General features: G+C 33.9%; 1 protein-coding gene across 2 annotated transcripts; it reads left to right on the top strand.

Annotated features, from left to right (window-relative positions):
* Nucleotides 1-4813: 4813 nt before the first annotated feature.
* LOC120216138 (protein POLLEN DEFECTIVE IN GUIDANCE 1-like) lies at nt 4814-11588 on the top strand. 2 transcript variants are annotated; one of them, XM_039213654.1, is made up of 12 exons: nt 4865-4920; nt 5008-5508; nt 6539-6690; nt 7015-7118; nt 7605-7693; nt 7889-7962; nt 8830-8980; nt 9071-9238; nt 10126-10223; nt 10337-10459; nt 10702-10770; nt 10975-11588. In XM_039213654.1, exons 1-12 carry the CDS (start codon nt 4902-4904, stop codon nt 11173-11175), a joined length of 1749 nt encoding a protein of 582 aa, XP_039069585.1. In that variant the 5' UTR covers nt 4865-4901; the 3' UTR covers nt 11176-11588. The 2 variants fall into 2 exon arrangements, with proteins under 2 accessions (XP_039069584.1, XP_039069585.1); XM_039213653.1 differs by having other exon boundaries at nt 4814-5508.
* Nucleotides 11589-12909: the final 1321 nt, after the last annotated feature.

The raw sequence follows: 12909 nt of genomic DNA, 5'->3' as shown, positions 1-12909 counted from the left end.
GTTGTCAATACCACTAGAGAAAATTAATTTAGCATTTTGTGTGTTTAAAATCAGATTTTAGCATTTTGGTGCAGAGGGAATCGATACCCATATGAGGGAACCGATTCCCCCTAGGGGAATCGATACCCCCCTGGGGTTCTGGATTTATCGGGCAGAACCTCACATTTTTGCTCAAACCCTCTTCTTCTTCTTTCTTCCACCGTTTCTCCTCTCTAAACTCTCAAATCTCCATTTTTGCCTCAAATCATCGGTTTTAATCGGAATTCACTTCAAATATCATCTTCTAAACTTGCTATCATCATTAAAATCGTGCAAACAACATCAAAATCCACTCAATCTCATCCTTCAAGGTAAAATTCTCTAAACTCTCTATTTCATTGATTTTGAACATAGGACTAGTTTTAATTAGTTCTAGATGGAAATAGTGATCGGGAATTGATTGTTTAGTGATTAGAAACTAGATATTACAACTAATTTTATCAAAAACATAAGAATTTTCTAAAAATTATTGAAATTTTCGAAATACATTTTTTTTAAATTATTGTGTTTTGATTGAATTATGTTGTTGTTATGAAAACTATACATATATTGTTTCTCAAAACCGTATTTTTCAAAAGTTTTCAAAAACTTTGCCCATTAGGATTGATTTAGAGAACCTTGAAATATTGAGGACTCAGTTGAATTTTGGGATTGATTGAATTGCATACATGTGTTTTCTAAATTGCAGGTTATCCATTCTATTCCAATTTCCTAAACTATGTCCAATCCTAAACGTGCTAGGTCATCATCTAGTCGCTCACACCGTCAACCAAATCCTCCTCCTATTCCTGAAAATCCAATTCCTAATCCTAATACCATTGATCCTAATTTGTCTATTCAAAACTCGTGCTTCAATCATCCTGGCCCTAGAAATCATCGTTTTTGGTATTATCAATATTTCGACTCTTACAAAATTAGAGAAGAACGTATTCCTTCTCGTCAAGCTATGTTAGATATTAATTTTAAATATCTTCCTCTTTTACAAGAGTGGAAATTTGACAAACTCTTTGAACTTGAACCCATTGTCTACCATCAACTTGTTCGTATTTTCTATTCTAATGTCGTTTGTGTTAAAAACCGAACTGAAACCGAAACCATAGGAATTCGTTCCTACCTCCTAGGACAATTCTTATATATTGACTCGGCTTACATAGCCAATGCATTCGGATTAGATAATGATGGTATTTCAAATGAAAAACAAATCTTAGGATCTCGTTATAAAAGAAGGGATAGTGCAAGTGTCTTAGACCTTCATGAACGTTTTCTTCATCTAATAATTTCTTGGTGGTTTCGACCATCCGGAGGTCGTTATTCTACTCTTAGAGCCTTGGATCTTTGGTGGTTACATTGTTTCGAAAACAATATTAAAATAAACCTACCTCAGATCATTTTTGCTGAAATTGTTGAAACCGTAAATCTTGTTCCTAACAAGAAACTCTGTTCATCTCTAGTTTACGGTTGCATTTTGAGTAATCTATTTTCTAAAGCCGGGCTTAGAGTAGGTCTAGATGCCTCCTTTCCTCTAAAGAAACAAATTAATATTCTTTCTTTAACAAGAGCGGGATGGATAAAGGATAAGGAAACCAGTGAATGGGTTCGATCTTCTGAAAATACTTCGGGAGCTAGTTCTTCACGAGCACAACCAGAAGCTGACGACGATCCCGAACTTGAACAATTAATGCGAGACATCGATGAAGCCGAAGATGAGCCTGAGCATCCCGAGGAGCAAGCACAACAAACGCATCAAATGCCTCCATATTTTCAATCCTTTATGGAGACATTTGATTTTCGATATGCGACCATGGATTCGCGCTTTACTTCTATAGAGTCCCATTTATCCACAATGGGAGCTCAACAATTAGAAATTCATCGGGAGATGCGTGCAAACAATGAAGCAACCAACACGAATATTAATGAACTCACTCATGAAATGGCCGCTATGCGAGCTCGTTTTCCTCCTCCCGATCTGGATGTTTGATTCTTTGCTTAGCTTTAAAAACTTTGAACTAAAAGATTATTGTTTTAACATTTTGGTTATTTTGGAATGTTTGAATTTGTGGATTGATTGATTTTGAATTTGTTTGGATTTATGGATGGTGAGAACTTATATATTTGGTGTTCATTATTACATCATTTACATCATTTTAGCAATATGACCAATTTTGTCATGTCACATTAAATATGAATATTGATTATGAAACTAATGGCTAACGTTTCTCTTAATTGTGATCTTAGCATCTTAAACTATATAATCAATTGGCTAAATGATTTCAAAACCTTGTTTAAAATTCTTTACAAATGTTTTTTTGATTTAACAAAAAGGGGGAGAAGTGTTAAAGTTTTAAAGAGGAGTAAATGTTAATGTAAGGGGGAGTAATTTTCAAAAACGTTGGTTTTTGATTTCAAAATCTTAAAATTACTAAAATGTTTTGTTATATCAAAAAGGGAGAGATTGTTGAAAACATTTTGATATTTCTATATAACAAATTAAGTTAAATAAATTTTAAGATTGTGCAATAAGGTTTTCTAAGTATATTTGATATAATTATTCGAATATCAAAACATTACTCTAAATCTTTCAAAAATCATTTTTAATCCTTACTCAAGTGTAAAATTAAGTTTTAATCTTAAAACAATTTCAAAATAATTTTACAAAGTATTTTGAACCATTTCAAAGCCAAAAATTCCAGATTGCTCAGAGGGAACCGATTCCCCCCAAGGGGTACCGATTCCCCCCTGAATGGTTTGGCTCCGAGAATTCTAGTATGCTCGGAGGGAACCGATTCCCCCTAGGGGGCCTAGGGGGTACCGATTCCCCCTGTGTAACGGTCGAAATATTTGAATTTTACACTTAGGGAACCGATTCCCCACAGGGGGTACCAATTCCCCCACGCTCCAAACTGTTTTATTAATTGATTTCACACTAAAACGGCCATATTATCTTCATTAATGATCCCAACGTTCAGAAGTGATTCAAGGTGTATTTAAGCAAGCTTAGAAGCCATTGATCAATAACAAGAAACATCAAGCAACTAGAATCAAGAGAGAATCAAAGAGAAAGCATCAAACTTCAAGTTTGAGCATTTCAAGCCTATTTTTCATTCAATATTCATTTTGCTTTCAAGAACACTTATTGTGCTCAATTGTATTTATTCTTGAGTGTTCTTTCTTTGTTCTAGAATTGTGCAAACATATTTGCCTTGTGAGTTTTTTCTTGTAAGTTTGAAAATTTGTAATATTCTCTTTGAGAAAAGAGTGTTCTCAAGAATTGGGGTATATTCTTGAGGGAATTGTAAGGTTATCTCTTTGGCCTCAAAAGAAAGAACAAATTAGTGAATTTGTTGGAAAATCCTTAGTGTGGATAGCTAAGGTAGTGGATGTAGACTTTGGTTGATAAAGTCGAATCACTCTAAATCGTTGTGCAATTACTTTCAATTTTCTGCAAAAGCTTCCACAAAATTTTAATTGCCAATTCACCCCCTCTTGGTCGATTCCGTCAATCGATTAACTCAACAAGATATATCATCTTCCGCTTATGCGGATCTCTCGATGTCATCCCACGCTAACGAATGCTCTGTCATTCTTCCAGATGGAGTTCGATCGACAAAATATGAATATTATCGAGGCGTAATATGTTACCTCGAGAAGCCATTTTTCGAGATTTCTTTAGGAAGTACGAATTTTGCTCATATTTGTTCGTAACAAAATATGGTAAAAACCTAAACTCCAAACTCCTATTTATTACCCCAATATCAACTACTATAAATGGGTAGAGTTTTTAAAAATCCAGTGAAACTCGTCACGTCGAGGTGACAAGTTCCATGGAGACTGTTACCCAATTGACCGTTGTTGTTTCTCGTTGACCAACAACTATAAACGACTATTTTTTTAATTTGAAGGAACTCGTCACATCGATTTAATTTTATGTTTTAAAATTTAAATTATTTTTACAAATTTTTTTAAAAATATTTTTTAAATAGACTCGTCACCTCGAGATGATGAATCATATTAATTACAATAAATTAATAATTCACGTAGGACCCACTCATCCGAATCTATTAAATCATCAAACTTGTCACCCTCGAGGTGACGAGTTCGAACATCACTGTAATATTTGTCGTATTCTCTAAAATAAAAAATCAAATGCCCTAATAGGAGTGTATATTTTTTTGTTCGATTAATTTTAATTTTGTTTTTTATATTAGTTTCAAGCTTTGAGATTTTAGGTGTTATTTTAATAAAATTATTTTAATATATAAATTTTAAATATTGTTTAATAATTTTTAAATCCTTTTATAAATATTTCTAAAAAACATTTTTTTAATTTAAGGTACTTCCAAGCAGCAATATCTATTCTAAATAATATCAATCATTGTTTAACAATTAACGCTTAAATGGCCTGCAATCTTTAGTATTTGAACTTGAGACCTTTAGGAATAACAACCAATTTTACCACTGATATAACTTAGTTTGTGCTAAAAAGATATATTTTTAAGTGGATAAGAATAATTAATATTTCATATTCTATACTATTTTAAAGTTATTTCAATATTTTTTAAATACAATATTTATTTTAATATTATAAAATAATTAAAATTAATTATAAATTAAATAAAAAATCAAATTTGATTTGATTTAAATAATTTTATAAATTTATAAATCATAAATTACTCAAACAGTACAGTTCAAATTGATTTTAGATTAATGTTTTTTTTTTGTTAATAGCTGCTTATCTTCAGTTTAAGCCTAATTCTAAACAAACCAAAAGAATGAACCAAATCTAATTTTGAAATATCGTTATAGATTTTTATATATCTTTTAATTATGGTTTTCTCTGAAGTGTTATTGTGTAACGACTAACCATGGCGTTGAGCTCGTCAGGTAGTCGAAAACCCTCTTTCGAGATTTTAACAGAAAACAAATATTTAGAAGGGGGAAGCCGATCTTCAATTTACCAATCGGGTCCAGCTCCACCGTCATCTCCAAACGGCGGCAATCCGTCCCGCCAAAAACGGAAGATGAAGAAACACAAGAGGAAAAAGGATTCCACGACGGAGTATCCGATTACCGCGGAAGATGCGGTCGTGAAACACCGTAGGAGCAGTGGCGGCAACGTATCGGCGGTCTGGAATTTGGGGAACAACGGGATCAGAGACAATGGAAATGTTAACAGGATCAGTTACGTTGGTGGCGCGAGCGTCGTGGTGCTGGAGGATAGTAGCGTGTGCCAGAATGTGGGTGGTTTTGGAGAACTGAGGCAGAGGAATGTCAATGGAGCCGTGGCTGGCGGAGGGGATGAGATGGAGACGACGGTAGCAAAGGCGGGAGAGAGTGGAGGGGAGGTTAGTAGTTCGAAGGAGCCGTTTCCTTCGGTGCTGCTTCAACCAATGGCGAATGGGAACGTGGTGAATACGTTTCAAACAGCTGCATCGTGGGATTGGAAACGAGTTATCGCAGAGGATCCTAATTGTGAGTTTGTATGCAATTTCATTCTTTTATGAATTTCTTTGGATTCGAATTTCACGAGAATCTATTTTGGTGCATGGAACATAATAGAAGAAACTAAGGAACAAGTACAAGTAAACTGTTCACCGATGATATTAATAATTATTTCCTAACCAATCAAATAAAACAATTATTGCAATAAACTGTTGTATAAACGATAATGGTTGATGATAGAGTGCCAATTCATATGATAGTATTAGTAGTTATTAAAATGGTCATGGTTAGTGTAGAGGCTGAGAAAAAGAGTTTCTACAGAGTACAAATTACAAATCTTTTTGAGAAACAAATGGAATTTATTAAAGTGGTTGAATGAGTTAGGAAGCTTTTAGAGCTCAGGGTCTGATATCCCTCAAGCCTCTTCATTAACCGTACTTGAGTCAAACAGAGTAATTCAAGCGGTAGAACAGAGTAGTTTCTGATTGAGGCATACTTGATTTGACATATGTTATTAAAAAATTGGTGGCAAATTTGTTTCGTAATTCTGCATAACATGAAAGAGAATGCTACCTATGCGTGCATCAAAGTAGAGATAACATGAAAGAGAATGCTACTTATGCGTGCATCAAGGTAGAGATTTCAGCAGGCTGTACAAAGCCGCCTTTCCTTTTCTTTAGTTGTAAGTTTCAACCTCCCTTTTTTGTGTCTTTGATTCAAGGGAACCTAAAGGTATAGAAGCACATACTGGTTATTGAACGGGTTGGTTAGCATATTTTTATATGTTGTAATCTACTATTCTCTGAGCGTTGTTCATGATGTGGGATCCAGAAAGTTATGACTGCTGACATACAGTCCAAATTCTTAGTGGAATTTTCCATAGAAAGGTGTTCTCTTATTTTTTAAATGAGGATTCTGACCTCAAGTTTGGTTTCTTGGTGAAAAATAAAGGAAACTGACCATTATATATTTTATACATGCATTCTCTGGTTTATGTAAATTATGTTTTCTGGAAATGTAAGTTTAAGACATACGCTTGGTTTGGTCCTCGGCATGTCAGATGTTTATACTGTGGGTAAATCACCGATGAAATACTTTTTGGAAGAAATGCATCATGGAAATTCGTTGCGGAACACCACAACACTTGGTAGTGAAAAAGAACGAGAAAGAGTATACGACACTATCTTCCGCTTGCCATGGAGATGTGAAGTGGTAATCTTAGCTCTCCTTTTTTGAATCTTGATAGATCTAATAGACAAAACAAATATATGGATTTTGTTGGTGATCTCTACATGTACCTTATCACTTTATGGTTAGTAAGTTTCCTTTCTCTTCATTTTCAGTCCTTCTTTGATTTGCATTTTATTCTGTTTGATAACTTAAATAAGATTTAATTGTGTGCATTTAAAATGAATGTCTAGTCAATTTTTTTAAATGTTGAAATAATGGTTATTACTTTTGGTCGAATGCCTTAGTCTTCAATTTAAGTTCATTATATATTTTGAAACATTCTCAAGTGTAGCGACATTATTTCAGCTAATATCTGTCGGCTTCTTCATCTGCTTCGATTCATTTCTGTCCTTGTTAACTATCATGCCGGCAAGGGTTTTGATTACGGCTTGGAGGCTCCTGACTACAAGGTTAGCTATCTTTTTATGATGCATATATATTATCACTCATCATTTAATTTGGAAGCTTCACTTTTCTTGAAGAAAAATCTTCATAATCATTTTTATTTTCTTAATTGGGTTATTATAATTCCCATCCGTTCATATATTTAATACTTCCTGCTACCTTTCTTGATTATTCTTTTTTAATTTTTGAGAAACCCCCTTTGTTCAAATAATTATCCTTCAGAATATATGAGTCTAGATACTGGCTTGTGATTGCCAGATTTGAGTAGCTTGAAGCATAGCATTGTGATCATAGGCCCTAATATTGGAAACCTGAAAAATTTCAGGATGTCATATTGGGTGTGTCTCCTTTTTTAATGATAGGCAAATACAAATTTAAACCACTTTTTTTCCATGGTGAAATTAAGGTGTCTACATAATTCTACTTTCTCACATAGTGCAATTATTGTAACTTCTAATGATTGCAAAATAACCTAACCTTGTTTGGGGCAGGCAGTTCAAATGGCCTTCTGCAGCAGAGCTGTGTGATTTTGGCTGCTTTCTTGTTTTAGCCTGTGGAGTCATTGTCCTGGGGCAAACAGGTATATCTGCAGTATCACTTTATGCATGTTTGTAATATAAAATCATTTAAATAATTTCAAGTGCCATTGCTGCTTGTTAAGACTTTGAGGCATAATTAGTGCTCTTCGACAAATGGACCAAGAGTTGAACTAGTATACTGATTTCATAAGTTGTTTTTTACTTTTCTTTTCTAATTTTTAGTTTTGTCTTCCCAGATATCAGCCTGATATATCACATGATTCGTGGTCAAGCAACAATCAAACTCTATGTGGTTTACAATGTGTGGGAGGTGAGAATGAACGGCCGAACCTCATTTTTACATCTTTCCAAATTACTTTGAGGGGTTTACTGGTTTGCATTTAAGGGCATAGATCAGATGTTACCATAAACAAAGCTATCGACTGTCTGAGATTTTGGTACTTAATGGATTTAGGGACTTTGATGGACATGTTGGTTAGAAGTTTGGGTGTTATTTATCTCTCCAAAGATTTTTAATCGAGTGTCGCCATCAACAGGATGCAAAAGGTTGCAAAAGAATTCATTTCTTAGTTAATAATAAATTTTTAGGTCTTCGCAGTCTAGTAATGGTAGAACCCTACAGACTCCACAAGTGGTACCAAAGGTGTTTTCACTAAAGGGTTTTTCTAACTTCAGGACACAACAACTACATTAGGAGTATTAGATAGATAACTGCTGAAGCGATCAAGGAGATATTCTTATAGTTCTTGGAGATGAACATAGCCATAGTTTTCTAATTGTTGAGAACTAATTATTTCTGATTTCATACGTTGAAAAATGAGAAATTTTAGTTCCCAGTCTTCTAATCATTGAGCTCCAATTTGCCATCACAAGTGCTTATTATGGCTGATGGCCTGTAATTAGAATAGTATATTTCTCCATGTTCATATCTAGGTCTTCAAAAGTGAGAATAGATAGTCTTTCAGATTTTTTTTGTTTTGGGGGGGGGGTGTTCATGATTGTTAAGTGAAATTTAGGGTATCATTTATTTTGCACCTCCGTATTAGGATCTGTTTCTGCTACAAGGAACTAGCATGTGTTCCTATGATATTCATGTTTATTCTTCCGCCATTAGCTATAGTTTTTCACATTATCCAGATGAATTTTGGATAACATTGTTTCTTGTGTCCACATACAGATATTTGATAAATTATGCCAAAGCTTTGGTGGAGATGTGTTAGAAACCCTCTTTAATTCCGCGGAAGGACTAGCTAATTGCTCTCAGGAAAACATGCGATTCTGGATTCGAAGATTTGTTTCTGACCAGGCATTGGCTATGGCCTTCTCAAATATCTTTATGTTCAAACCATGTTCTCTATCTCACTCTCTCTCCTCTTCGTAAATATTCTTGTTCATCTTGTTTCCTTGACTACTAGTACTTCTTCATTCGTTTATTTTATTAGCTCAGGCCATTACTTTATCAACTTGCATTGTCGCTCGTAATAATGCACTATTTGCTTTGTTGGTATCCAATAACTTCGCTGAGATAAAAAGCAATGTCTTCAAACGCTTTAGCAAGGATAACATCCACAGCCTGGCATACTCAGGTGCGTTGCCCTTTGCACATATCTTTTTACGGAAATTGTGAGTTGTGATGGATAATATTTTGGATTCTTGCGGAATTTAAAGTACAAAAGGCGGTGATGTATCCTTTTTTAGATGATTCGATGATGGTGTTTTTGTGATTCATGGGAAATGTTGTAGATTTGTTCCTGTCAAAGTCATTTTGATAGTTATGAGACATGAATCCATGCTATGGCCTATGGCCATGGTCTTTGATGTTCCATATACCTGCTAATATCACTTACCGTCATGATTGTCATATTTGGCTTGCCTTGCTAAAAAATTTCTTTCTTGATATTTATTTTTCAATACAATGTAGGTATTCTTATTTTGCCGCTTTGTTGAAGTTTATTCCTCTACCTTACTTTCCCTTTATCAACACCTCTCATTCTCTCTCCATTGCCATCATATTTGTATTGCTGACTTCTCTTACTTTTTTGAAGTATATTTTGATGACTCCTTGTGTTCTACCTTGTTTGCTGGTGCAAACTACCTTATTCCCTGTCCAATGCGAGATTTGTGATTAGAAGGCTTTTATGCATGTTTTTTTTTGGGGGGGGGGGGGAGGGGGAAAGAGATAAAGGGGTCCTCTTCCATTTGAACATGTAGTTAGCAAACCCATCCTACATGATTGTTTAGGATTCTTCTTATTGGCCATTTTGATTTAGTGTGCTTTTAAATGCACACATCTTATACGCATGCGTCAGTTAGCACGTAATAATCAACTTGAGCTAAATGCACATGTTAAGTCATGGAAAAGCATTTATAAACATATATTATTTTCCATGTTTTCTATTTGGGATATGGCTAATTCCTGTTATTTTCTTTGGGAGGGTTCAAATATAAACTATTAAATTATTTTACCTCTCAGATTCAGTAGAGAGATTCCACATTTCAGCATGTCTCTTGTTCGTTTTAGCTCAAAATATTTTGGAAGCAGAGAGTCCTTGGTTTGAAAGTTTTCTTTTTGTAAGTACACCATAAACAATCATAGTACTCTGTGTTTTGATATACTTTCTCATCATAGATGCTTTAGAGGACTTTGTATGGCTTGCTCATATAGGTCACGTATGACTTTGCAGGATGCATTTGTGGTTTTCGTTTGTGAAATTTTAATTGATATCATAAAGCATTCATTCCTTGCCAAATTCAATGATATAAAGCCCATCGCGTACTCCGAGTTTCTTGAAGATTTGTGCAAGCAGGTATATAATTCTATAAATGAATTGCTTATCATTTCCCTAAACTGTCGTTTTAGCTTCTGAACTTGTTTCGTGTATAATCCCGTTTGCCATGCTTCCTCCTACTTTTTCTTTCTTTCTTTATGGAGATTACCCTTTTTTTCTATAAAAAAATTACAAAATATAAGAAAAAAGACTATATTTAATTCTTCAACAATCTTGTATTAATGAACTTTAAAAAAGTTCATCAATGTCAACATTTTCAGACTTTGAATATACAAACAGAAGATTGCAAGAAGAATCTCACTTTTGTGCCTCTTGCACCAGCTTGTGTGGTAAGTGCCTGTAATGATTTGCTCGGTTGTTTTACATTGTTTTATCATATGTGACCTTTCTTTTTCTTTCATTTCTTTATCTTTTTAATGTTAAATAGTTTCAAATTCCTTTTAATTACTTCCTCAGTGTTGCTTTTTGGGCAAGTATTTCAAATGACTTAATTAATTTGATTGTTTTGGTTTTTCTTTTTTGGTGTTTTTAAGGTCATTCGAGTGTTGACTCCAGTCTATGCTGCTCACCTTCCATGCAGCCCTCTGGCATGGAGATTCTTTTGGATCCTTGTCTTGATTTCCATGACCTATATCATGCTCACAAGCTTGAAAGTGATGGTTGGTGTGGGACTACAAAAACATGCAACCTGGTACGTCAATAGGTGTCGTAAAAGAAAACAACATCTCGATTGATTCGATTCGAAAACCGGTGCCCGTCCCCCGTTCCATGCATTTGGTCAATTTCGGTATTCATTTCATCTGGTTCGGGGCATATTGATCATAATATAAATGCAACCCCAAAAAAAAAGGTCGGGATTTATTTTCGAGACAGGTAGCAGGTCGGAACATATGGTGTCGTGAATCGTGATCGTATCCCGACGAGTATGCACTTTTTCCTATAGAGAATATGGTCAGTTGCTTTACTTCAGGGAGTTAGTCTACATATGAAGCCTTAAGTATTTCATTCCTCTTCTGTCTTCTGCTGCTGCATTCTTGCATCTACATTGCTTCTTTTTATTTATAAATTTATTCATTCATTTTTTTTGGTAGTGAGGAAGGGGGTGGTAAAAATAGAAATAAAAAACAATTCTTTTATAGTTCATCTAATATTTTGTTGTTAATGTCAACGTTTGCACTTTATAGCTTAATTTTTTAAGATTGAAGTTGATAGGGAATTTTAAAATTTATGTTTGATAAAGTAAAAAATTAATATCTTATGTATTAAATAATTATCTTATTAATTAAAAAAATTTTATATCCTTGAAGGAAGAATCCTAAGTGTACCAGATCATGCTGATTGGGCATGGTAGTTCGTTCATTAGGGGAGTAAATGATATAATCACATTTTGTCTTCTGTTTTCATTAGAAAAATATGGCGGCTAAGGTTATATACTATAAGTAAAAGATTTAAACATGTTATTGATTTCCGTATTATTTTAAATATTAAAAATTTAAATTTGATTTCTGAATTATGTTTTTAAGAAAAAGATGAATCTAATTTTTTTGGACGGTAGAATTTACATATATTTTATTTTAAAATGAGTCAAACAACCAGTTAAATGATTTAATACGGACGAATGGTGACACTTCAACACGGTCGTGTGTTCGATTTATTATAAATAATGGTACTTAATAATCGTTTTATTATTTTTAAAATTTCATTGTTAATTTTTTTACTAGTATTTTAGTGACCATTTTAAAGTTTACTTTTTGTATTTATATTATTCTCTAAATTTAAATTTTAAATCATTTTGATATTATACTCGCATACGAAAAATAAAAAATTGATAAAATTGTCAAGAATATGAATTTAAAATAAATTTAAAGATTCAATTAAGAAAAAATGTTAATTTTGACCAAGAATATTTCTGAGATCTTTTTGCTTTCCCTTCATGTGCAAAGGAAACGAATTTTAGTTAACACCATAACTTGTGGTGACCAGCTTACTATAAATGTCCTTCAATTATCTGTTGTGGTTTGAGATGATTAGAAGAGAAATCGAAGAATAGATAAGAGAAATAGAGAGAAATTTAGAGAGAATTCAGAGAAGAAAATACTTGTCATTCATAACATAGAAAGCATAGTGATTCTACAGCAGTATTATTTAGTTACAGGGCTACAAACGTCATTTTAAAATAGGCCAGCTGTCTGTACTAATAACAACCTATAACAGATTATATCTTCTCTCCTTGCAGGTTTGTTGGGCCACCTAACTGGACTGCTTCACTTCTCCCGTCTGAAGACTTGGGCTGGTCCAATATGCCTGAACCAATATCAGATAACTCCTTTCCCTCAGGTAAACGCCTCATATCCCTCTCTCTTCCTTCAATCCCTAAATTCCCTTCTTCAATTCCCTCTCGAGCCTCAATCCCTAACCCTAACTCTCTATTTTCCCCAATTGTTTCCCCAATTTCTTCTTCTCTTCCC

The sequence above is a fragment of the Hibiscus syriacus genome, unplaced genomic scaffold, assembly GCF_006381635.1.
Source record: "Hibiscus syriacus cultivar Baekdansim isolate YM2019G1 unplaced genomic scaffold, ASM638163v2 tig00110156_pilon, whole genome shotgun sequence".
NCBI lineage: Eukaryota > Viridiplantae > Streptophyta > Magnoliopsida > Malvales > Malvaceae > Hibiscus > Hibiscus syriacus.
The sequence above is the reverse complement of the archived record's forward strand: the minus strand, read 5'-3'. Positions and strand labels throughout refer to the sequence as shown.

Bases quoted from the DNA above. Each gene is read 5' to 3' on its own strand.
- LOC120216138 (XM_039213653.1), top strand. From the start codon at position 4,902: ATGGCGTTGAGCTCGTCAGGTAGTCGAAAACCCTCTTTCGAGATTTTA. The intron at 5,509-6,538 runs GTGAGTTTGTAT...TCGGCATGTCAG, and splicing joins TATCGCAGAGGATCCTAATT to ATGTTTATACTGTGGGTAAA. The intron at 10,224-10,336 runs GTAAGTACACCA...ATGACTTTGCAG, and splicing joins GGTTTGAAAGTTTTCTTTTT to GATGCATTTGTGGTTTTCGT.